The sequence below is a fragment of the Phycodurus eques genome, chromosome 1, assembly GCF_024500275.1.
Source record: "Phycodurus eques isolate BA_2022a chromosome 1, UOR_Pequ_1.1, whole genome shotgun sequence".
Classification (NCBI taxonomy): Eukaryota; Metazoa; Chordata; class Actinopteri; order Syngnathiformes; family Syngnathidae; genus Phycodurus; species Phycodurus eques.
Genome location: NC_084525.1, coordinates 34672355 through 34698324, shown reverse-complemented (window position 1 = coordinate 34698324; position 25970 = coordinate 34672355). Strand labels below are relative to the sequence as shown.

At 43.0% G+C, this 25970-nt stretch overlaps 1 protein-coding gene across 2 annotated transcripts; it reads left to right on the top strand.

Moving 5' to 3' along the window:
- The first annotated feature begins 2881 nt into the window (after positions 1-2881).
- On the top strand, positions 2882-25553 carry cacnb3a (calcium channel, voltage-dependent, beta 3a). Of its 2 annotated transcripts, XM_061689641.1 has the most exons (15): positions 2882-3147; positions 4906-4998; positions 15290-15409; positions 16595-16717; positions 16818-16933; positions 19421-19500; positions 19590-19609; positions 19737-19814; positions 19955-20013; positions 20113-20213; positions 20298-20449; positions 20518-20613; positions 21968-22138; positions 23323-23741; positions 24573-25553. In XM_061689641.1, the coding sequence occupies exons 1-14, from the start codon at positions 3082-3084 to the stop codon at positions 23722-23724; spliced, it is 1677 nt and encodes a 558-aa protein (XP_061545625.1). In that variant the 5' UTR covers positions 2882-3081; the 3' UTR covers positions 23725-23741; positions 24573-25553. The 2 variants fall into 2 exon arrangements, with proteins under 2 accessions (XP_061545625.1, XP_061545615.1); XM_061689631.1 differs by having other exon boundaries at positions 23323-25553.
- The last annotated feature ends 417 nt before the right edge of the window (positions 25554-25970 follow it).

Below are 25970 nucleotides of genomic sequence, written 5' to 3'. Positions count from 1 at the left end.
GTGGAAGTACTTTGTGATGGACCCTGCCAAACCTCTGCCTTGTCTTCAAACCTTCCCACTATATCCTCCACCATACTCTCATTACATAATATTGTATCTTGCCATGGCTAGAGATAGGCAGCCCTTCTGGCAGTCACTACAGGCAAAACCTGCGGGTACTTCACGAAGATCTTGGTGACCTGGATAAGCTTAAAGGTGATTTGATATATTTTTGCAAGGAACAACCATACAGCAAAAGTGCATGTTCAAAGATACTTCTCAAAGTATCTCATTTATACCTGTGTAAAACACGTCTCACTATCTTCACTAAACATGTGCTCTATCTGACTAATAGTGTTGTCTCTTATCCCAGGAAGATGGTCTTGTCTAACTTCACCATCCTCTCATTTAATCAAACAGGAACTATCCCTTCAACCACAAACACACTCAACAGTCCAATTAGTCATCAGTCAGAACTAAATAAGTCACATTTGTGAGACTTACAGTTATGTAATAATGCACATGAATTAATGTATGATGGTATAAATTTTCCATCAAATACCAGTCAGAGAGCAGACTATGGGCAAAGGCAATGGGCAAAGGCAATCCACCCATAACCCAGCCACGGGTTTGTATGGTCCCTGTTGCCTGCCTCAGTCACGTGTTCACTCCTGCTCTGACTATTCCATAGCCTGAACAACAGATTACTTTTCAATTAGGTTTGCCATCCCAGCCGGTCACACCAAAAGCCTCATCTTCAGTTGGATCACCAACTTCAATATGCCCAGCATCATTCACTATTCCACAACCGATAAGAGTACCAGGTATACATTTATCTTCCTTGCCCACTTGGAGCATATTTCATACAGCATGCACCTCCACCAGTACATCCATCAATGCCATGCGCCTTATGCACACCCATGCCTACACTAGAACCTGCAGCCCATGGCATCCTGGAAATGGTAATTGCCTGCTCATGGTATACCAAAGAGCAAGCTCACCACCTTCAGTATTGGCAAGGAGAGTGACTCCGAATCTGGGCTCCAACTGTCCACTGTCTGTGTCCTTAGGAAAGACACTGAACCCTAAATTGCTCCCAGCAACCGCCCTTACTGTGTGAATGTATGGATGACTGTGAGCCTCTGTTAAGCTCTTTGAGCACTGTGACGCTGTAGATAAAGCACTATATAAATGCACTGGCAACACTATTGACAGTAAGTTACTGTAAACTTGAATGTACAGTAACATACCGGCCAAATAGGCCAACTTGAGTAATCACAAGGAAGTTCACACTGCAGACTATACGCACTGCACCGCACCGCACCGCACCGCACCGCACCGCACTATGCAGTTGATAACTCACCCGTTGTAAGTCACGAGGCAACGGTGAGCTTAACTTCACCTAGCGTACAGCAGAATTTACCGGTATGTCACTGTATCGCATGCAACCCACATTTAGGGTTTCATGAAAACAAAGTGCAACATAAGTGTAATGCGAGAGTTAAATAAGACACACACTCAACCAACTACGGGTAACATAAACATACATTATTCATGTTAAATTAATCCTGATCGTTTATGAACATTAAGGATTAACGTCTTTATTTTAGCTACAATTCAACATTTTATGGTGCAATGCATACTGGGAGCTATGCATCTTCTGCTACAAAATACAGTAACTCTGTGTGACGTCAACCAAAATCCCATGATGCCGTGGAAACTGTAGTTAATTACTGTACAATCACTTTAAAGTATTTTACTGTATGGTGTTGTGGTAAATAACTGTAGAATTTACAGGAATGTCTAACAGTGTATAATATTGTACAATATATGTATATATTGCATTTTACAAAAATAATCAGATATATCTTTAATGTCACATGTATCTGTACCTAGAACGGAACTTGCAGTTTGTCGACAAAATGCACAGATGAAGTCACTAGATGGGGCGATCGATCATTCCTAACAGCCTCTCAGAATATCCATACTCTTGCCTTATTCTCACCCGTTTCCTCTTCTTTGGAGTGATCCGCTTTTTCCATGACAATCGTGCAATGTTTTTGTGGTTCAGTGAAAAAAATAACACAATACAGTATATTGTCTGTGTAGTCTCAAAACACGACACAGGGTCACAGATTTTCCTTTGCTGCAGATGTGTGGTGCTCAGTTGCTTGGTGTGTGGTGAAAAATTGCCATTTTTAGTGATGGTCCACTTTTGTTGATTGAACAGCGGGCCTAAATCGGGTAAATCTCCACTGAAGGCCTCTGTACCAAATACCAAGCTGGCTGCTGGCGTTATATAATAAGTCATGTATGCTACTTGTTGCCTGCCCGTTCCAATACATTTGAGAGGAGAAATTAGAAGTAAAATAGTGAAACCCACCCAAGCAGCAGAGAACCTGCAAACTCCACAGAGGAAGGCCTGAGCTGAGATATCCTGTTAAAAAATATGGTACTATGTTCTTTGTAAATATTAATACGTTCTGGTCAAAGTCCTACTCTACTGTTGCTTTAAAAAGTAACCTATTGTTGCTGGCAGATATAGGCACCGTCGCCATATTGGGATCTGACATGAAAAGATGCTATCGAGCCATATGTGAACCGCAGTCTCGCCCACAAATTCTCACCTCCACAATATGAAATAGCTGAGTAGATAAATTCATACAACACCATTTTAAATTTAAAAGGGAAATGATCACCAAGGCTCTGTCTTAATTGCGGTGTGGACGTATATTTCGTCCATATTGAACCAGTTTGGACACCCCCGGCATGGAGGCACTTAGTACGAACCTGCGCTGGGAGCCCTAGCTTCACTCTCACAGGCGCGTCGTTACATCTCCGTTTCTCCTCTTCTGCTAACACTGGGACGCGTTCTTTTGTTTTTTTTTGTGGGGGGGGGGGGGGTTGTTTGTTTTTGTTTTACACGGCTCTGATATTGCTCGCCTCGTCATTGTGTTGCCGCTACTACGCGGCTCTTAATCGCTGATTTCGATGTGTTTGCTGTCGCCTGCCACCTTATTCCACCTCCAGTAAACCCATGTCCTCGTGCGCCTCGCCTCCTCCGCGCACCCCTGCTCACGCTCCGCGGTGCCCGCGGTCACAATGTCCACTCCGCCCGTAGACCCGCTCTCGGCTGTGGAAAGCGGGCCCCAGTCGCACTATTTCCAGGTAGGTTTGGGGGATTGAAAGCGACGAATGGTTGACTGGTTATCCTGTGGCTACGTGTGGTTCAACGTGAAGGCGTCGCATTTTGGCATATAGGCTACTTTCTTGCTTTTTTAAAATTTTCATTTTATTTTATTTTTTTATAAAGAAACTGCGGTTGATGCCAAAACATCAGTAGCCTATATGAGGGGATCTTCTCATAATGAACACAAAATTACAATATTAGTGTAGTTGCTGCTTGTGGTTTATTCCAGCGTCTTTTTTGCGACAATGTTAAAAAAAAAAAGCTAACGCTACTGTGATAATTTGCTTCACCTGTAGCCTCAATCTACCGGGCCTGTAGCATTTAAGCTAGTGAGTTCTTTATTCATTTTTTTGACCAATCAGCTAAATATATACAGCCTGCACCCTCCTGCAGTCATAATTTGTGATGAGAAGAAAACTACAGTAAAACAGCAGATCTTTTGCACTCAGCCACTCTAAAGAGGCTATTACATGGTTCAAGATGATATTTGGGCTTAAAACATGTACTGACACTGGCTGCATGTTTAATGCCAACGTCAACATGATTTAACATACAAACTGAGATTTTGATTGCTTAAAATTGTCTTAAGTAAGAGATGAAAATGCTTAATTAACAGTGCTTGCGACCAAAAAAAAGGCTCAATCTCAAAATGTAAAAGCCAGTGCAATGTGTTTTTTTTTTCTTTTTTTTAAAACAAAATATACATCTTATTTGATGTAAAAGTTCAAAAGTGTACAGTTGGTGAAGTTGATAAGTATGGAAATGGAAATTGTTTGTTGACAAGCTGACTGAAATGTACTTAGTTAAATATTGGAAATTGGACAGAGATTCGTTCTCAGCTTGGTAAATAGATACTTGAAAACCACGGATTAAAATGATTTTGCATCAAAACTCATTTGAAAGGTTGCAGTCCTTTAAATTGTCCAGACAAGGGCGGTGCCTGTGGTGGCGGCCGCCCCCATAGACTTTAGGGTGGACACTCCCATGGTCACCCCCCTCGTGCATGGGGAGCCATCTGCCGCTGAAGCCTATTGCAGCTAAGATTGGGCAAGAGGTGGGCTATAACCTGAACTGGTTGCCATTCAATTACAGGGCACATATAGACAAATAGTCACACTCACATTTACATCCATGCACAATACAATTTAGAGTCTCCAATTAACCTAACATGCATGTTTTGGGAATGTAGCCACCAGAGTACCCACAGAAAACCCACACAAGCATGGGGAGGACATGCAAACGCCACACAGGAAGGTCAGAGTCAAGATTCCAACCCTGAACCTCAGCACTGTGAGGCAGGTATGCTAACCAGTAGTCAACTGTGCTACCCTCCTTTATATTGGTTTTACTCATTCATGTCTGACAAGCTAATAGCTAATGTTGGATGAATGTCCAATATATAAATAACATAACCACCCACAACTCTGACACTGATGTTAGCATTGATGCTAGTGCTAACACAAGATGTGGGGTGTCCTGACTGGTCCACCAATATTATAAACCACTGATGTAACTGATCCAGGATCACTATAGCAACGACAGAGGCTATTTAATAAATAAGTGGTATGCGACAGACTATTTTTATCAAAATGTACAAAGAAGATTAGACAAAACTTTACAAAGTTTCAAAGAAGTAACAGACTAAAAGTACAGTATACTGTATGTCTGGTATTGGTACAATATTGGGATCTGATCTGTGTGTTTTTGTGTTCCTTTTGCTTTGTGTTTGCACACAGCTGCCCAGAAAGTTGCCTAAACGCAAGAGCCGCTTCAAACGCTCGGATGGCAGCACGTCCTCAGACACAACATCCAGTTTCATTAAACGGCAGGTAAACCTTTTTCATGACCTCTCACTCATTTCTATTTGTATTTTAGACTACTTTGTTGTCTGGTGAGAGGAGAGAATGAGATTGATATGTAGTCATTCAGTGATATACAGGCCATTTTGTGACCTCTAAAGATTTGATTCAGGTGCTTTTCCATGCCTATAGTTGTTTGAATAGATTAAAACAATAGGAGCAAAAATCAATTTGTGGTGTTGTTTTTGTCATTACAATTACGTTTAGACTGCATACATTGTTAGTAAGTGATGTCTCCTAAGTTGTACTGTAGTTTTTCCTTTGATCAGAAGAGGGCAACGAGGTGCTTAAATATGGTACAATACTGTTACATGAAAATTCCCAGCAGAGGCTCAATTTATAATTAAAGTTTTTGGGTCAAGCACATGTAAGAGAGACAAATTAAGGTTTGGTGAAGTGTTCATGCTATTGCGTAGCGTCTCCTCTGATTTGATGATGTCATGTCAATGCAGTTGGTATTTGCATGTTTTGTTGTGTCAGAAGTTTACTTAATTTGATGTGTCCCGGTTCAAAAGGAGGGCTGTTTATCGAGTCATAATCCCGACAGGAGCAAGGAGGTATTACTGAGCTAAAGTTAACAAAAGGCCACACACAAGTCTGACAAAAGCACTAGATTCAAAATTTTTGAGAAGACACAGCTCCATCATATGCCTAAGGCAATATTCAACATGAGAGTCCAGAATTGGATTGCACTACATTTACGCTTGATGTTGATATTTTCTTCGTTGCTCTAACATAAATGTGTGCATTTATGCCTCGTGTTGTGTGGCAAGAAGCATTTACACAAGTGAGACAGCTGCAAGAAAAAAGAGAGGGGGGAAAAGGCTGAGCAGACACCTTCTTCAGGAGGGAACATTAGTTATCCTGATCGGGGGGGTTAATGACAACCTGCAGATCCCCTGAAAATATTGCAGTGGTGTGAAATATTCATTATCTTCCTTCCCTTTGAAGGCCTCGGGCAACATGATGCGTGGGTTCAATGCTCATACGAGCACCTCTCGGTCATTACCTCGTCTCCACACATGCTGCAGGCGGTGACACCCATAGGTGATCTGACAAAATGTGTTTAATGCAGAGGGAGGCGATTTCCCCCAACAGAGCAGATAGTTTCTTGTCTGTGGTGGGGTGGGGTGTACATGGAGGAGCTATGGCATATGACTCATTTCTGCAGCAGCGTGCTGCCATAAGTAGGACTGAATGTTGCTAGGCCCTGAATGTCTCGTCTCTTGCCGGCAAGTTTTAGGAACATGAGTTGCAAATAGGTTGCCGATTGTTGGGATTGGGTGGGGTCGCTATTGTCTGTTTGACATTGAATTACGGCTGTGCAGTTAATAGAATGCTTTTTTTTCATAGATATTTGGTGACTGGATTCTCTCAAATCTCTGATGTTTGCATTTTCTGTTGTTGGGAGATGGGGGGGAGCTGTGAATAATATATTCTGTTTTTGTACATTATCTTTTTCAGCCAATGAAACCATCTGTTTTTCACATGAGCATGCAGTCTTGGAACCTATTTGACCGTAAAAAACGTTCTGCCATTGTTTAAATTCTGGTATATATTTGTTCCTGGAGTGAGACATACATTAACTGTGGCGGCAGGAACGGATGGTTATGGTTCAAGTTTCGCTTCTGGAAAAAGAAACTGTAACTAGTTGTTTACAGAAATGCTATTCCACCTCCTGACTACTGTTGAGATGCTCAGAGTAAAGCAATTATTGGCTCATAGAAATCATTACAGTGTTAGCAACTCAGCTTATAGTGATGAATACCTGTACTTGGATTAGGCACGATTACAGTCTTATCATTATACAAATCTGTTTACACCTCACCCACATAAATAACAGGCGTGTCTGCGTCACGCGTATCTGTTCACATTGCAGAAAGCTCTGTGAGATGGCATCACTGACGTGGGAGGTGATCACCTTTCTCAGAGCCACAGTCAGACACAGATCATCCAGCCATGGTTTATACAATGAGCTGACTTTCGGTGAGAGGAAGGGTACACTCTAGACTGGTTGCCACTTTTCAGTCATGGGGAACACAAACAGACAAAACTCAAGATAAATGTTGTCATATATTCCAGTTTAGCTGCTTCGGGTTTTAGAACACATGCTATGAATTTTTGTATCTTATTTACACTACAGCACTTTAATGTTCACTACATGAACTGACTGTCCGGTGGGTGTTGCACTGCAGCACTTCTGAGTTCCACTTTGTCCGTTCTGCCATCTTGATGTTATTCAATGATGGATTTTTGAAATTAATTATTTGATTCAGAATTGTTTACATTTGTATTGTGATGCATCAAATAATCTATTATTTCTCCCACCCCAAGTTGGCTATTGAGCAACTCGGCATGTTGTTTGAAATTCTGTGCTAAATTGTGTCATCATATCCATCCATATACAGACCTTTTCCAAAAAAATTTAATATCATGGAAAAGTTTATCCATCCATTTTCAGTACCGCTTTATCCTCACAAGGGTCGCGGGTGTGCTGGAGCTTATCCAAGCTGTCTTCGGGCGAGAGGTGGATCACACCCTGAACTGGTTGCCAGCCAATCGCAGGGCACATATAAACAAACAACCAGTCGTGTACACATTCACACCTAAGGGTTATTTGGAGTCTTCACTCAACCTACCATCCATGTTTTTGGGATGTGGGAGGAAACTGGAGTTCCCGGAGAAAACCCACGCAGGCACGGGGAGAACATGCAAACTCCACACAGGCGGGGCCGGGATTTGACCCCGGTCCTCAGAACTGTGAGGCAGATGTGCTAACCAGTCCTCCACCCGGTAAAGTTTATTTATTTCCATAATAAATCATTTGAAAAGTTAAACTTTCATAGATTATAGATTCAGGGCCCACAGTTTAAATAATTTCAAGTATTTATTTGTTTATTTTTACATAATTTGAGCTTCCAGCTCATAAAACCCACAAAATCACAAATTCAAAAAATTAGAATATTGTAAAGAAATCACCATTTACTTCTCAGTTTTTGTAGGGGGAAAAAAAGAAATTAGGGTCACATTAAATCAATCAAAATATGGTACTTTTAAAACGATACATTAATCTTCAATACTTGATTGGGAGTCCCTTTGGTTTAATCACTGCCTCGATGTGCCGTGGCATTGAGGCAATCAGCCTGTGGCATTGCCTAGGAGTTATGGAAGCCCAGATTTCCTTGATGCTTGCTGTCAGTTCTTCATAATCAGAATCATCTTTATTTGCCAAGTATGTCCAAAAAACACACAAGGAATTTGTCTCCGGTAATTGGAGCCACTCTAGTATGACAACAGACAGTCAATTGACAGAGTCATCAAACCAGGTTTTGGTGCTTCTGTAGGTATGGGCAGGGGCCAGGTCCTGCTGGAAGATGAAATCTGCATCTCCATACAGATCCTCAGCAGAAGGAATCATCAAGTCCTCCAAAACATTCTGGTAGATTGTTGCGGTGAACTTGGATTTAAGAAAGCAGTTTACCAACACCTCCACTGGACATTGCACCCCAAATCATGACTGACTGTGGATATTTCACACTGGACCTCAAGCAGCTTGGGTTCTGTTCTTCACCCGTCTTCCGCCAAACCCTTGGACCTTGATTCCCCAATGAAGGGCACACTTTCATCGGAATAGAGGACCATGGACCACTGGCCAACAGTCCAGTCCTTCTTCTCCTTGGCCCAGTTGAGACGCTTCCTATGTATGCTCAGGCTCAGAAGTGGAACCCGACAGTTGTAGCCCATCTCCCGTATGCGTCTGAATGTGGTGGTTTTCGAAGCTGTGACTCCCACCTCATTCCACTCTGATAATACGCTGAAGCCCACGGTCAACTCTTTTGCTGGTACATCTTCTCCTCCCACATTTTATTGATATGCTTGGACACAGCACTCTGTGAACAGCCAACCTCCTTAGCTATGAACCTTTGTGGCTTACCCATCCTATGGAGGGTATCAATGATGGTCTTCTGGCCAGTTGTCAAGTCTGCAGTCTTCCCCATATTGAACCCAACTGAGACAATTGAACCAAACTGAAGCAATTTAATGACACATGGGGAAACCTGTGCAGGTGCTTTGAGTTTAGTAGATGATTAGTGTGTGACACTCAGTTTAAAACATTAATGGCCTGCAAAATTTGGGCTGATTTCTTCACAGTATTCTAAATTTTTGAATTTCCTGATTTTGTGGGTTTTATGAGGTGGAAGCCCAAATTATGTAAAAATAAACAAATAAATACTTTAAAGTGTTTAAATTGTGGGCCCTGAATCTATAATCTATGAAAATTTAACTTTTTGAATGGAATTATGGAAATACAATTTTCCATGAAATTAAAATTTTTTGGAAAGGGTCTGTATACATTGTGTGTGTGTGTGTGTGTGTATGGTGTCAGTTTTTAACATTGTTGAAACATTGACTCATGATGGTTCTACAGTTTATAAGATCACACGTTTTATCATGGCAAAATACATATTTAATATCCATCCATCCAGCCATCCATTTTTCTTTGCCGCTTATCCTCACTAGGGTCGCGGAGTGCTGGAGCCTATCCCAGCTGCCTTCGGGCAATGTAGAGTCCCCAATGAACCTACCACGCATGGTTTTGGGATGTGGGAGGAAACCGGAGTGCCTGGAGAAAACCCACCCAGGCACGGGGAGAACATGCAAACTCCACACAACCGGGCCGGGATTTGAACACCGGTTCCCAGAACTCTGAGGCAGATCTGCTAACCAGTCGCCCAACCGTGCCACAGGGAAAAGTTTATTTATATTATATTATATTTCGTATGTCAGATTTTTAAAAAATGCAGACGTAAATGGAAACAGGAATCCCGAAAGTGTGTGTCTCTTGACTAGGGGCAATTCTAGGTTCCGAGGTTTAGGGGTACTGGGACTATACTGTTCTGGGCCCAAAAATGGGCTAGAAATGCCTAAGGGGGGGTGGGTGCGGGGACGCATTTTACTGCTCAAACAACACACGGGCATGCACACACAATATTAAGCATTATAAAACTGGTATACTGGCCTCACGTACACTCACTCTCTCTCTCTCGCTCTCACACACATACAATATTAATGGAGGTATGGGATCTCCATATTTTGCTGCAAAATGGCAACTTTTTAGAAAAAGAAAAAAAACGACCCAAAACACTGCATAACCGGTGTGGACAAAGGAACGTACTATACTATAAAGTGGCAGTATTAACTCATACTTTATATATCGTAGTTGTTGGGTGGGATCCCCTCCCCTCTCATAAAGGTTATTTAAAAAAACCTCAACAAAAGAGGAATGGATTGTTATTATAAAATTAACATATCGTAACACCAAATTATTTTACCATTTAGTGACTCCATCAATAACTAATGCATCATATCTGAGACCATTGCAAAACAGCAAGCAGCATTTTCTTTTTTATAAAGAAGAGTATTCTAATAGTTTAAAGCTTTTGAACTACTGTACTTTTCTTGAAAGGCTCTTTTTTCTGGTGGGTCAAATCAAATTACTTGGTACTGGGACAGTTCTTACCAAAAGTATTCTATTACCTGCCTTGACTTAGATATGAATTTAAGTGACATCCCATTCTTAAGCCATAGATATGACATTGGTACACTCTCTGCAGTTATAATCTTAAACTCTTCTGGGAAGGTTTTCCACAAGGTTTAGGAGTGTGTATATTGGAATTTATGATCATTTTTCCAGAAGCACATTTGTAAGGTTACACGCTGATGTTTGGCGAGAAGGCCTGGCTCTCGGTCGCCGCTCTAATTCATCCAAAAGTGTTCTATAGGGTTGAGGTCAGGATTGTGTAAGTCAGTCAAGTTCATCCACATCAAATTGTCTCATCCATGTCTTTATGAACCTTGATTTGTGCACTGATGCACAATCATGTTGGAATAGGACCTCCAAACTGTTCCTACAAAGTTGGAAATGTCCAAAATAATTGCCCCTGAGCTCCAGTGAAAGGAACTCTGAATGCTTCAGCATACCAAGAGATTCTGGACAGTCAAACAGTTTGGAGATTACCCCTTCCTGTTACAACATGCCTGTGCACCAGTGCACAAAGCAGGGTCCATAAAGACATGGAGGAGATAATTTGGTATGGATGAACTTGACTGGCCTGCTCAGAGTCCTGACCTCAATAGATTGAACACCTTTGGGTTGATTTCGAGTGGACAGTGAGCCAGACCTTCTCGTCCAACATCAGTGTGTGACCTCACAAATATGGCCTTGGAAGAATGGGCAAAAATGTCCATAAACTCACTTCTAAACCTTGTTGAAAGCCTTCCCACAAGAATTGAAGCTGTTATAGCTGCCAAGGGTAGACTAACATCATATTAAACCATATGGATTTGGAATTGATGCAGTCGATACCCATCAGCTGCCTCTGGAGTCCCATTGTGCAGAAAGGCTTGATAGGTGTCCATCAGCAGGGATTGCCACTACGACAGGCACAGACTGCCTCAACAATGGAGGTGTGGAACATTGTCCACTCTGACTCAATGTCCCCCCGCCTCTCCCAGGACGTGGGAAAAGTTATGCCAGAGGTGGGAGTTGAAGCTCTTTCAGACAGGGGACTCTGCCAGACGTTCCCAGCAGACCTTATCAATACATTTGGGTCTGCCAGGTCAGACTGGCATCTTACCCCACCATCGGAGACAACACACCACCAGGTGGTGATCGTTTGACAGCTCTGCCCCTCTCTTCACCCGAGTGTTGAAGACATGCGGCCTAGGGTGTCGTCGTATCAAGTCTACGTATAGACACCCTTATGTTTGAAAATGGTGTTTATTATGGACCGTCCATGATGAGCACAGAAGTCCAGTAACAAAACAACCACTCGAGTTCAGATCGGGGTGGTGGGTGGGGGGGCATTCCTCCCCTTCCAGGTCTCACTGTCACTGCCCACATGAGCATTGAAGTCCCCCAGCAGAACGAAGGAGTCCCCAACAGGGGCGCTCTCCAGCACCCCCTCCAAGGACTCCAAAATGGTGGGAACGCTGAGCTGCTGTTTGGTGCATTGGCACAAACAACAGTTAAGAGGCAGAGGGAGGCTACCCTCTCATCTGCTGGGGTGAACTCCAACGTACAGACAGCTTTGGGGATCTACTGTAAGTATAAATATCCCCACACCTGCTCAGAGCCTCTCACCATGGGCAACTCCAGAGTAGAAAAGAGTCCAATCCTTATCCAGAAAACTGCTGCCGTAGCCAAAGCTGTGTGCTGAGGTGAGCCCAACTATGTCTCGTCTGAATTTTTCAACCTCACCCAGCATCTCAGGCTCTTTCCCTGCCAGAGAGCTATAGTTCCACATCCCTAGAGCCGACTTCTGTAACCAGGAATCGGACTGCCAAGGGCCCCTCCTTTTGGCCACCACCCATCTCACAGTGCACCAGACAGCGTTGGCCCCTCCCACAGGTGGTGAGCCCATGGGAAAGGAGGAAGCACGTTACCTCCTTGGGCTTGGCCCCATGGGTGCAGGCCTCGCCACCAGGCGCTCTCCATCAAGCCCCACCTCCAGGTCTAGCTCCACTAGGGGGCCCCAATTAACCCCTTATGTGTTTTATATCTAATAAGAGATGTAAACTGATACATCGATCCAACTTTTAACATCATTGTAAATACACCATCTAATACATACAGTATATGAACTTGGCTCTTCCCCTTCCCAGAAATATCCATGATGCTACTTGTTTGTACACACATGCACGCCTGCACACGTGCACACGTGTGCACACACACACATTCCAATTAAAAAAGGACAGTGGTGTCTGACCATCTGTAACGTTTCCTAGCAAGAAAAATGTTTCGCTAATTCCTACATAACAATATGAACAGCAAAAATTAGGCCTTGTAAGGATGACATTGTGTTGGTATTGAGTGGTAGAAGTTAGTTTTCCTCAATTGCTAAAACACAAATCCAGAAATTCAAGCTACATCCACAAAACCACTGACTCTTCCTGCAAAACGAAACTGTTCCTCAAAACTGATCCTGAATCAATCAAAATGGAAAACCCCACTGCACAGTCATTACGCACTCCATAGAAAAAAGGAAAACACAATCATTAGATCATAAAGCGGGAGGAATAATCTTGATTGTTCACAATAGCATTGTATTTTGCAAAACCAAACAAAAATCCTGTTTAGCAATTGTATCAAAACAAAAAAGTACTAGGCCTTACAAGTATGATGGAAAATCTATGCATTGAAGCACCTTTTTGTGTAGAACGATGTATAGAGTCATACTGTAATCATGTACATAATGAAAAAAGCAAGTGTTTTAGTGGGTGGAAATATGTTCTCAAGTTGGTCTAACTAGGTGAAAAGGGAATGTTCTCCCAACTATAGGACATTGAGCATTTGCTTCAGACAATAGGGTTTTGTGTTTTGGCAAGTGGGAAATACTGTAAGAAATTTGCCATACATCCTATTTTAAGCAAGATAGGCATATGAATGTCACCACTCGCGGGAAGGTATTTCTCTGCGTAACTTGAGATCGGCACTCACAACACAGTTAAGGAGAGGTGGGACGTCTGGGGTGGATCAAACCATTTTGAGGCAAGGGGGATATACTGTATTTTTGTTGTTAGAATATTACATTTCAACCAATTACTGTATGGTTTTGTTGTTGTTGTTTGTTTTTTTTCTAGCGTGTTAAAAAAGGGACACAGTAAAAAACTATTCTACAGATCTCTCAAATGTGGGTGCTTTTATTCACTTTATGCGTAGACAAAAATGGGCTAGACACGTCTATGCTCTTGACTCTAGGAGGACCTTTGGTGGCTTTATTAGTTTGGGCTGATAAAATCTTCCTTTCAGACAATTTCTGCATAAATGAGGTCATTGGTTTTACCGTTTGAGAAGAAAAGAGAGGAAAAGTCTTAAATTTTGCCCTCGAGACCTGATCGACAAACATGACGACATTGCAGTCTGCAATGCAGCGCAGCTTTGCCAGCATGAAAGTTTATCTACTGTGTGGTTTCAAACTTCATTTTCAAAAGACTGAATGGGTTTTGAGGACAGATAGTTTGTGTTACAGGTCTGTAATCTCACCACACAAATAATGAAAGACAGACACAGCCAGCCTAGGCAGATCTCGATCGTATCTTTTAACAGTCCTCTGACAAAACGCCTTGCTTATGCTTGTTTAACCCAGTGCCTTACCACAGAAGATACAGGAGTCAATGTCTTTAACTGGCTCTAGCGCTGCCCTCCTTATCAGTTAAATTTCTGATAATCTAGGTGTGTGTCTCTCATGGTCTTTACCCACCCTGACGCCCTCCTATGGATGCGCGACGATGATTGACAGTCCACTCTCACACAGTTTCATTATAGCATTGGATTCTGTTCTAATCTGCCCTTCCCCACGAGATAGCCACCCTTAAGATCAGTTATAAATTGTGGATACTTCTCTTGTCTTTCCAGCAATCTGTCAGCCATGCCCACTCTCCGGGGTCGTAAACATTCTTGTCTTCTCAGTAATGTATATCTTGTCTGAATTGTTGACTCTATCAATCCAACTCATTCTCCTTTTATTCTGCCAGTGCTGCCTGGCGCTGGTGCAGTGTTGCTTTGCAGAGTTTATGAGAGCAAGAAATCAGATCTTATCTAACACAGACAAGCACACACAAGCAGCAGAGGTGCATGCTACCTGGTTCTCTTCCGCGTGACACAGGAAACGCTTGGTGATACAAGATGAATTCTTTCAGATGGGCAGGGCAGGCCTAATTTGCAGTTCTCCTCATTACACAAATGCACAGAGATTCATTTTGATCATTCATTTTATCGGGAATATTGAACCCATTTGCAGCACTAAATAGTAAAGTTTGTCTTTGTTTGATCTGTTGTTTTCAGCACAATGCAGAAGCCAAACTAGTATGTGTCCTTAAATCTTTACGAGTGAAAAATGATCACAGGCATATCATTTTGCTAATGAGGCAATGTCTTTGGAGAATAAACAAGGCAAAAAAGGATGTATATGTGCTGCACCACTGTGGGGGATGATGGGATGGAATGGGGCCAAGCAGGAGAGAAGAGGAAGTGGTTTCCTCCTTTGTGCTATATTTGGTCTTCCAGAGGATGGCGGGTGTGGGAGAGCAGCAGATTGTGTTGTACATACACACAGGCTCCCTCATGAGCGTGTTGGGGTGAACAGACACCTGCAAACGAACCCAGCAGCACAAAATGCAGCACACACTAGAAAGCTGTGATGCAAATAAGGAAATGACTGCATAAAGATTCTTCCATTCCCTCACACTGTCCCACTAGGGGTCGGCTGATTCCTATACCAGTAGACCATCGGATTCCGACCTGTCAGCAGAGGAGGACCGCGAGGCGTATCGGCGTGAAGCCGAGCGCCAGGCACAACTTCAGCTCGACAGAGCTAAGGTAGAACATTCATTCATTTCATACCAGGAAATAATTGTTCTCGTCATCATTATTAATGAATTGTTTTGGTTATTTTTGCTCATTTGGTGTGGCACATGTGTAGTAGTTATGCATTTTTCTTCTGGTAGATGTATAATATTAGCAATGCATGTAATCCTGCATGGGAAAAAAGGTCTAACAGTACATTAAAACAAGAATCCACAACCAGAACAAAAACTTTCCCAGGCTCTCATATGGTAGATAATGACAATGATGTAACAAAAAAAGGAGATTGTAGCACAAAGCGGTACTCATCAAAGATAAGTTTTTGCCACCCATTTTCATTCCATCCATCCATTTTCCGTACCACTTATCCTCACGAGAGGGGGGGCCTATCCCAGCTGACTCTGGGCGAGAGGTGGGGTACACCCTGAACTGGCCACCATCCAATCGCAGCCACCCATTTTATTGTTTTTAAGTATTACTGTCACTCTGCAAAAATGTTACCTGTGCAGGAAACATTTTTTGGTGACACGCTTGGACGACATTGGTTCACAATATCAGATGGAGATTTTTTTTGTGGAATCCGAACAGACAGAAGGCCAGTCTCCTGAAAGCAATATGAGTAGAGGTGCAACAATTAATCTATTAATCGATAACTAATCAGTTATCAAATTAATCGATAATTATTTGTATGATCGATAAATCGTTGAGAGACCTTGTTTAAGTTAAATTTGTCCAAATCCTTGGAATTTCAGCCTCTTGACAATCAATATTAATAATTACGTTTATTATATTAATAAAGCAAGCTGATTATTCTAGTGTTTCATTAAAATAAGACATTTGCAAACATCTTCTTTTACTTTGGAAAAAAATCTTCCCCATTTTTGCCCATTTTCTGAACGATGTCACAGACCAAACCAGAAACTAAATCAGATTCAATTTGTTTGTGCATTTTCTGCACTGTCAAATTGAAATAATTTCCTGTTTTTGAATAAAGGGATGGACATTTATATATATTTTTTATCTGATTAATTGAACAAACAATTGACAGATTAAACAATCACATTAAACAGATCAAACAATCACATTAAATAATCGTTAGTTGGAGCCATAAATATGATTTCATTTTGTCGTAAGTGCCTATTCTAGAGTCAATCACATTTTTCACATCAGGCGGCTTTATTGTTTAATTTTTTTTGCCAGTCCAAACCTGTAGCGTTTGCAGTAAAGACAAATGTGAGTTACTGTGGAGCTCTGGATGAGGACTGCCCTGTACAAGGAGCTGCAGTCAACTTTGATGCCAAAGACTTCCTGCACATCAAAGAAGTGAGTGATTGATACTCATTCCAACTAGGTTCTCCTCTGTTTAAACAGCAAACATTTGCTTGACGCTGAACTGTTTTTTTTCTTTTTCTCAATTTAACAGAAGTACAGTAATGACTGGTGGATCGGCCGGCTAGTCAAGGAGGGAGCTGACATTGCCTTCATCCCTAGCCCGCTGAGACTGGAGGCAATGAGACTCAAACAAGAGCAGAAACAGAGGTACTGTGCCTTTTTAGAGGGTTTTTTTCAAAATCTGGTTTACTGCCACTGGACAGGAATTGGTATTAGGAAGAAACAGAAATAGTGCAGTGATGAAATAAAACTGATGTTAAAATAAGCAACAATTTATGATAAATCCATAAATCCCATTGAGCAGCAAACAAAACAGAATCAGAATCAGAATCAGAATCATCTTTATTTGCCAAGTATGTCCAAAACACACAAGGAATTTGTCTCCGGTAGTTGGAGCCGCTCTAGTACAACAAACAGTCAATTTACAGAACACTTTGGGGACATCAAGACATTGACAAAAAACAATTGTGCAAAAAGATGCAGAGTCCTCTAGCACTTAGAGCAGTTCGAACGACTAATATTGCAATAGTCCGGTGCAATGACCATTGTGCAAAGGGCGCCGAGACTTCAAGGAGTGTATGCGGTTTAAAGTGCCGAGTAGTGCGATCATCTGGGACAATGTTGGTTGTGCAAATGTTACAGATACTCCTCAATCAGTGTGCAAATGGAGCAGATGCTACTCTGGCATGAGTGGCCAGTATATGCAAATAGTGCAGCATGGCGAGACAACTACAGTGAGTGCACGAGTAATACATAATTGGCCCCACAGAAATGTGACAACGAACTCAAGTCAAAAAATTGCCAGCTTGTTGTAATGGAATTGTAGGTTAGGTGTTTAAGAAGTTGATCGCAAGAGGGAAGAAGCTGTTGGAATGTCTACTAGTTCTAGTTTGCGTTGATCGGTAGCGCCTACCTGAGGGAAGGAGCTGGAAGAGCCGGTGACCGGGGTGCAGACGGTCCGAGAGGATTTTGCACGCCCTTGTCTTAGTTCTGGCAGCGTGCAAGTCCTCAATGGTGGGTAGGGGGGTACCGACAATCCTTTCGGCAGTTTTGATTGTCCGTTGCAGTCGGAGTTTGTCCTTTTTTGTAGCAGCACCAAACCAGACTGTGATGGAAGAACACAGGACCGATTCGATGACCGCTGTGTAGAACTGTCTCAGCAGCTCCGGTGGCAGGCCGTGCTTTCTCAGAAGCCGCAGGAAGTACATCCTCTGCTGGGCCTTTTTGAGGACGGGGTTGATGTTGGTCGCCCTCTTCAGGTCCTGAGAGATTGTAATTCCCAGGAACTTGAAGGTCTCGACGGTTGACACAAGGCAGCTGGACAACGTGAGGGGCAGCTGTGGCGAAGGATGCCTCCTGAAGTCCACGATCATCTCTACCGTCTTGAGCGTGTTCAGCTCCAGGTTGTGTCGCCCGCACCACAGCTCCAGCCGCTCCGCTTCCTGTCGATATGCAGACTCGTCACCGTCCTTGATGAGGCCGATGACAGTGGTGTCATCTGCAAACTTCAGGAGCTTGACAGTCGGGTTCGCAGAGGTGCAGTCGTTCGTGTAGAGAGAAAAGAGCAGCGGAGAGAGGACACAACCTTGGGGCGCCCCAGTGCTGATGCTGCGTGTGGATGAGGTGGCCTCCCCCAGCCTGACCTGCTGTGTCCTGCCCGTCAGAAAGCTGTAAATCCACTGGCAGATGGCAGGTGAGACGCTGAGCTGGAGAAGCTTGGTTGAAAGGAGTTCAGGGATGATGGTGTTGAACGCTGAGCTGAAGTCCACGAACAGGATCCTCGCGTAGGTCCCTGCACTGTCGAGGTGTTCGAGGATGAAGTGCAGTCCCATGTTGACTGCATCATCCGCAGACCTGTTCGCTTGGTAGCCAAACTGCAGGGGGTCCAGCAGGGGACCTGTGACACTCTTGAGGTGGTCCAGCACGAGACGTTCAAAGGACTTCATGACCACAGATGTCAAAGCGACAGGCCTGTAGTCATTCAGACCAGAGATTGCAGGTTTCTTGGGGACTGGAATGATGGTGGAGCGTTTGAAGCAGGATGGAACTTCGCACATTTCCAAAGATCTGTTAAAGATCTGAGTGAAGACTGGAGCGAGCTGGTCCGCGCAGGCTTTGAGGCAGGATGGGGACACATGGTCCGGTCCTGTTGCTTTGTTAATCTTCTGTTGTTTGAAGATGCGTCTCACATCCTGTTCATGGATGGTTAACGCAGAAGTCAGAGGTGTGGTTGTGGTCGCGGGTGCGGCCGGGTGGGTGTGTGGAGTGAAACTGTCCTTTTCAAATCTGCAATAGAAGGTATTCAAGTCGTTGGCTAGTGTGCTATTGTTCTCAGCTTGGGGGGATCGTCGCTTGTAATTAGTCAGCGATTGGAATGCACGCCAGACTGATTTCGAGTCGTTCGCGCTAAACTGTTTTTCCAACTTTGCTGCATAGATCCTCTTTGCAATGTTAATTTCTTTGGTAACCTGGTTTCTAGCTCGAATGGAAGCTGAACACCCTTGTATGATAAACACAGTTACTGAGTACATATACATTATGCAAATGCATTAGCAGTGTCAATGTGCAAACACATTTTGGTCATTTTTGAAGTCTATGGAGTTCATGTAGTAATATTGTGGTTTGGCATTACAGAAAAACAGGGGGCAACTCCTCCAGTTTAGGAGACATGGTGACTGGGAGCTGGCGGACCACACCACCATCTGCAGGTGAATGTAAGTATTACACATGCAGCCTTTTTGTCCGACTGGTGTCTGCCAGTGTTTTATCTGAATCAACTTAATGACTTTTTTATTTTCAAAAGCTAAACAGAAGCAAAAACAGGTAAGTTAACTCATTACTCTCCTTTTTGATATTTGCTGTGGTTGTCTTTTCCCCCAATTCCTTTTTCACCACCCCCCCATGGTGATCGTCATCCGTTTCATCTCTTGCCTTGCCCTGTGTGTGGCAGGAACATGTCCCTCCATATGATGTGGTGCCCTCCATGAGGCCGGTGGTCCTCGTGGGACCATCACTCAAGGGTTATGAGGTCAGCAAGCCGCATTTGACCTCTGGCCAATAGAATAACACAAACACTTTGCACTAAAACTAGTCTGTCACTGCTCCGTTTAATGTTTATCCGATTAAAATAATTACGTTAAATGCTAGTGTCTTCTCTCTTCCCCCCAGGTTACAGATATGATGCAGAAAGCCCTTTTTGACTTCCTGAAACACAGATTTGAAGGAAGGTCAGTAGACGTCAAGAATAACATTTGTCGCTGGTTTGTTCAGTCGGCCCCAAATATTGTATTAATTGTATGTTTTTGCCACTTTCACTGAAACCCCAGAATCTCAATCACACGTGTCACTGCCGACCTGTCTTTAGCCAAGAGATCTGTCCTCAATAAAAGACCCATAATGGAGAGGTCCAACACTCGCTCCAGTTTGGGTAAAAGTCACATTAAAAAGATGGGTACTTTTTGATGATCAGTAGTTCAAGGACTGAACATGGAAAATGATGTGGTTAATGCAGCGGAGGTTCAAAGCGAAATCGAGAGGATATTTGAACTGGCCAAAACGCTGCAGCTGGTGGTTCTGGATGCGGACACCATCAACCATCCGGCGCAGCTCGCCAAAACCTCCCTCGCGCCCATCGTTGTCTACGTTAAAGTCTCCTCACCAAAGGTACCGTCCACAATAACTCCCTTTTCTACCTCAGTGTGGACAACCTCTACTCTTTGGGCTTCTCTCAGGTGCTCCAGAGGCTGATCAAGTCCAGGGGGAAGTCTCAGAGCAAGCACCTGAATGTGCAGATGATGGCTGCAGACAAACTCACTCAGTGCCCCCCTGTAAGTGGACTATCAGTCCCCGTCAGAATGTCTTCATATGCTGCAAATTACCAGGGTGGTAAATATTTACCATTAATATGATATACCTACTGTACATTAAATATATTCACTAACATTTTTTATGATTACTATGAAGTGGGACTATTTCAAATTGCATCCATCGAAGATGTTTGAACACCAAACTGCTGGTAAATCAGACCTTATAGTTGTTAATACAAATCTTAAATGTAAATAAATGTCTAGAATCACAGAATTACCTAAATTTCATTCCTTCCAGAAATACCTGCATGTATTCCATTAGCTGTCAAAATGAGTGGTGGCAATGTCAAATGCCCGATGCAGAACAAGGCAAGTAGGAATTAACAAAATATTTTATTGACTCATGAGAACAGTGGGAATTACGCACTGAGATGACAAGTAAATCAATGCTCTAAAAAGGAATCAACAGAAACAGGAGCATGAAATATACTGTACTAGTTACAACAATGAGCCACTGTTTGAAGAAGACAAGGGCAAGTCAGGAGTTGATTGGCATACACAAAAGGGCTCAAATGAATTCATTGATAACGAGGTGGATAGCGGAAAAACTGGCCAAATGTGCGCTGTCAGGCTGCAACCACCCGTTTTCTGTACCGCTTATGCGTACTAGAGTCTAGTTTACAAACACTCAGCTATGGGTCTTCTTCAGTTGTATTGTAAGGCGTGTACTTTGTATGGAGAACACTGTATGTTTTGCCATCTACAATTAATCTAAAATTGCAAAAATCAACCCATATCATCCATCCATCTTCTTTCCCGCCGAGCCTATCACATTATTGGAGCCTATCACAGCTGACTTTGGGCAAGAGACAGACAGGCGACCGGTCGCCAGCCAATCGCAGGGCACCTATAGACAAAAAAACATTCACACCCACATTTGCACCTTTGGACCATGAGTCTTCAATTAACCTAACGTGCATTTTTGGGGAATGTGGGAGCAACCAGAGAAATCCCATTCGGGTATGGGGAGAGCATGCTAACCCCACACAGGAGGGCCCAAGCCAAGATTCAAACTCAGGACTTCTTGACTCTGAGGCAGAAGTGCGAACCACTCGGCTTATTAACACAAGCCTGAATAGAAATCAAGATGTAACTGTCAATCAACAATTCAGAAAGTACTCTGACATTTCAAAAAACATCTTAAAATGACATTAATGCAACTTAATCCACAGTTTGGAATGCTAATGATGTGTTTTTTGGAGTTTTGGGGTTTTTTGTTTTGTTTTGTTTTGTTTTTTTAGGACCACTTGCCCAAGTGGCCGTCACTTCTGTTTCAATCATTGCTCCCATTTCAAATTTGTACTTTTGCCCGTAGGATTTGTTTGATGTCATTTTGGATGAAAACCAGCTGGAGGATGCTTGTGAGCATTTGGCTGAATACCTGGAGATATACTGGCGGGCCACTCATCTCCCAGGCACCACCCCTCTTAATCCTCTTTTAGAGCAGAGTCTGATGACCCCGCCGTCCGCCAACTCCAGTCTCCAGGTGAGCTGCGCTTCACTGGTCTCAACTGTCCCGTGTCAAGACTTTTGTGTTATGTTGTCCCTGTTTTCGACGTCTCCCAATTCTCACTCCTGTGTTTTTGATTTAATTGTCTCCGCTTGTGTGTCCTCTCGCTCATCCATGCTTAACATTTTCTGAAATACAGGAAATAATTGAATGATGGCTTTACCAGCTGGGGTGAGTAGTGGGGTATATGCAACACACACACCTTTAACACCTGAGCCAAACATGGGGATGACACAGTGTTTTATTGGTGTGCCACATCCTTCCTCCTCTCCTCGAGTTGACGGTGTCGGGTGAATCAGCAGTTTGAATCCACTGCGCTGAATGACACATGGAGCCTAAAATGACTGAACTTGCGTGTCATTTGGCAGAATCTTCTCATTGCTGCTCCTTGTCTGTTCTTCTTGTCCGTTTCCACGCATGCCTCGTTAATGTGCCAGCAGCCCTCGCAATGTCACATGACGCTATCGGTAATGTGTGTACTTCGTGTTCCACAATAATAGGAATAAGACCACAATACAGTATGTGTACAGTACACTGACACTTATGCCATATAGCCTCTCCATTCCCTCCATCTCCACCTTTTCACTGGCATTTAATCTGTTGTGATGTCTGTACACACGGACAAAACTTTGCAAACACCTTGCTAAAAAGGACTTACTGTACTCGAACGAAACATATCATTCAAGACTTGAACTTTTTATTATTATTTTTTTTATAACATACATACAGTAGCTAGCTAGCCACCTAGCTAGCTCGATGGATAGATGGCTTTAGATAGCTAAATGGTGGCCAAAATGGTGTCTCTGTCCTTTTTCATTTTTTTCATATATTCAATGTCAATCACAAAATAATCATTTAATTTGGGCAAATGACTACATGTCATTCGCACCCAAGCATTTACTTAAATGAGATACAACGCCCCCAGTGCACCGTAATAAATAGAAGCTGCCTATATAACTGTTCTTATTTGTCTCCATATGCCTTCTTTTGAGGCATCAGAGGTGGCGTCTTGTAAGTCCTTCTTCACAAGTTGTTTGGATTCTTTTGTCACAGTCACCCTTATTTGTTTGCATCCATCAAAACTTTGATGTGACAGAACAGCTTTCATAAGGAGGAAGAGTAAAACCACTTGTTGTGCCTCTCAACTTTTGTTCTTCCAGAACAAGAACCAGCCGCAGGCTAGTGAGGCGGTGGGTTTGGAGGCCGAGGCGCAGGAAGGGGAGGAGGAAGACGAGGCAGGCGAGGAGGCCCTCTCCCCCTTGGAGCAGGACAGTCTCATGCCATCAGACGAGGCTAGCGACTCCCTGTCTCACGGCCAGAGGGGGAGCCCGTGCCAGAGGGTGGGAGAAGACGACGAGGAAGAGGAGGAGGATGGGTACGCCTCTCCGTGCCCCGGCCGCGCATACAGGGGTATGTACCCCGCGCACCGGGGCCACGCCGTCGGCCACAACGCCAACAGTCACGAGTCGCAGGACAGGCTGCTTCAAAGTGAAGCCCAGCAGGGTCACAACCACAGAATCAACCGCCAGCGCAGTCGCCCTTGGCCTCGAGACACCTACTGAGGAATCCACAAGTCCAGGTCTATTTTTACAGCATCACTTTATCGCCACCGAGGGGACATTTTGACATCTCCGGGCCGATTGTCAGATTGTCAACAGGGCTACTCTGCAATGGAATGTCTCTTCAGGCAAACTTGTGCTGCTTTGCCAGTGTTTCTCTATTGTAGGATGTCTCCATATCCAGTATACTGGCCTTAAAGCAAAACATGTTTAGTTATCTTTACTGTTGCATGTGTGACTAGAGTATCATTATTTGGAGACTATTTGCACATTGATGCCAGAACAGGGGCCGAATGATCTCTATGGCTAAACTAATGTAGGAATGTTTACTGTCGAATTCACAGATGGAAGATACTCATGCATTTTCGGATCATGTAAATACTGAATGGGCACGGAGTTTAGTTACATTGCTTCTTGATTTGGTCGCTTGTTTCAGATACACGCTGCCGCCCACGTTTTGTCGTAAACTTACGAAGATAACGAATGGCACATTGCAAGAGTGAAGCTGCAGTACATGACACTGTCACCACCAGTGCATCTCTCTCTCTCTCTCTCTCTTTCTCTCTGCTATTGCACAATCACTTGCGAACACCTTGAAAAAGCAGACGGGCACAGAGAATGTAAACACGTGTAAAAAAAACAAAAGGGAATGTTGGTGCCCAAATTGCTTGTTTACGTCGACCCGTTGTCCGCACATGAAGCACGCGGTGGCCTCCGAGAATGTTCGTTTGCATGCCTCGCGGTGTCTCTGCACCACCCTGTCATCCGATTGTAGCACATTCTTTGATTGTAGCATCCCCAGGTTCCACACTAGCCTCTCCTTAATCATTGCGCCCCGTTGTGTACTGCAGTTTTCCCACGGCCGACCCTCAGGTGTCCCTCAGCTCCATGTGACAAGCGTGTGGCGAAGGACTCGCAGCTGTAGCACCTGCCCGCGACATGACATAACGTCATCGCGTTCTTACGCAGTCAGCCTGCGAGCGTCTCGCAGGGTTCATACCAGCTGACTTAAGGAATTACTTGTTTACTGCTTCTATGTCGCATATGTATCTAGTGTTGTATGTATATTTTGAAGAGGAAAAAAACAGCATGATTGAGAAAAAAGACAAAAAAAAAAAACTATGCAAGTGCTGCATGAATTCTGATTCTTTTGACCGTTAAGTATTTTAGTAATGCATCTTTTCTGGTTTTGCCCGTTGTATTGCAGTGATAGTCTTCTTTGTGGCGGTTTCCTTCTCCACTTACTACAAAAAGCACTCTAACTCACACCCACAAGTTCAAGTTGAGATGGGCACTCGCTTACTTGACGCCCTTAGAAATTCCTTCACTGAAAATGGTCTCCAGATCAGATTGATGTCCTGCATGTCTTAGCTCTTCAATTAGCTATTTTCATTCTATTTTGCCAGAGTGGACCAATGATTAAACAACTGATGAAGCGGTTGAGGGTTATTTCCAATTTATGAAGCACAATTTTTACAAGGTTGTCATTTAGTTTCCTATGTCTTATTCTGTATGCAATACTAAGCCTAAAATTGAAAAATGAAACGCCTTACACCATCTGGACTTCGTCTTCAGTGTGAGTACAAAAAAAAAAAAAGAAAAAAATTGCACTACTCCTTTTTGAGGATGGTTGCTTTGTAATGCAATAACTGCACTAAATCTAACAGTGTATCCACCACACTACCACAGCGTGCTAGCGTAACACAACACGCCTCTTCCCGCTCCCGTTCACAAGGTGTACAAAGTGAAACATTTCCTGCCTGATGCTGTAAAGAATGCTTTCTTTTTGAAAAATAGATTTACAATGCTAAGAAAATTATGACTTCAACAAAATAAACACATTTATGTATTTTAATTGTTTGTGTCCATTTTGTGTTTCCTCTTATTACATTGAATTCAATGTTAATGTAAAACGTAACATTTTATGGGGAACTCAAAACATTCCGGGATAAGTGAATTTTTAAAATACTATATGTTTACAGTGTTTCGTTCTATTGGTATATAATCAATACTGATGTAGTGCACTATATATATAACTATTAGTTAAGTATCGCTGGCATCAAGAGGAAATCTCCCATTTCCAAAAGCATAATTGTTTTAGAAAATCAAAAAAACTGCATGTTTTTTGAGCCATTAACATTCCATCATCAAAGAGAACAAGTCATTTTCAGCACTTTAAAACGGTCAACAATTTGTTAAAATAACACACACATGGATACTAACCAATAGTATTGATTTGTTAAAAAAAC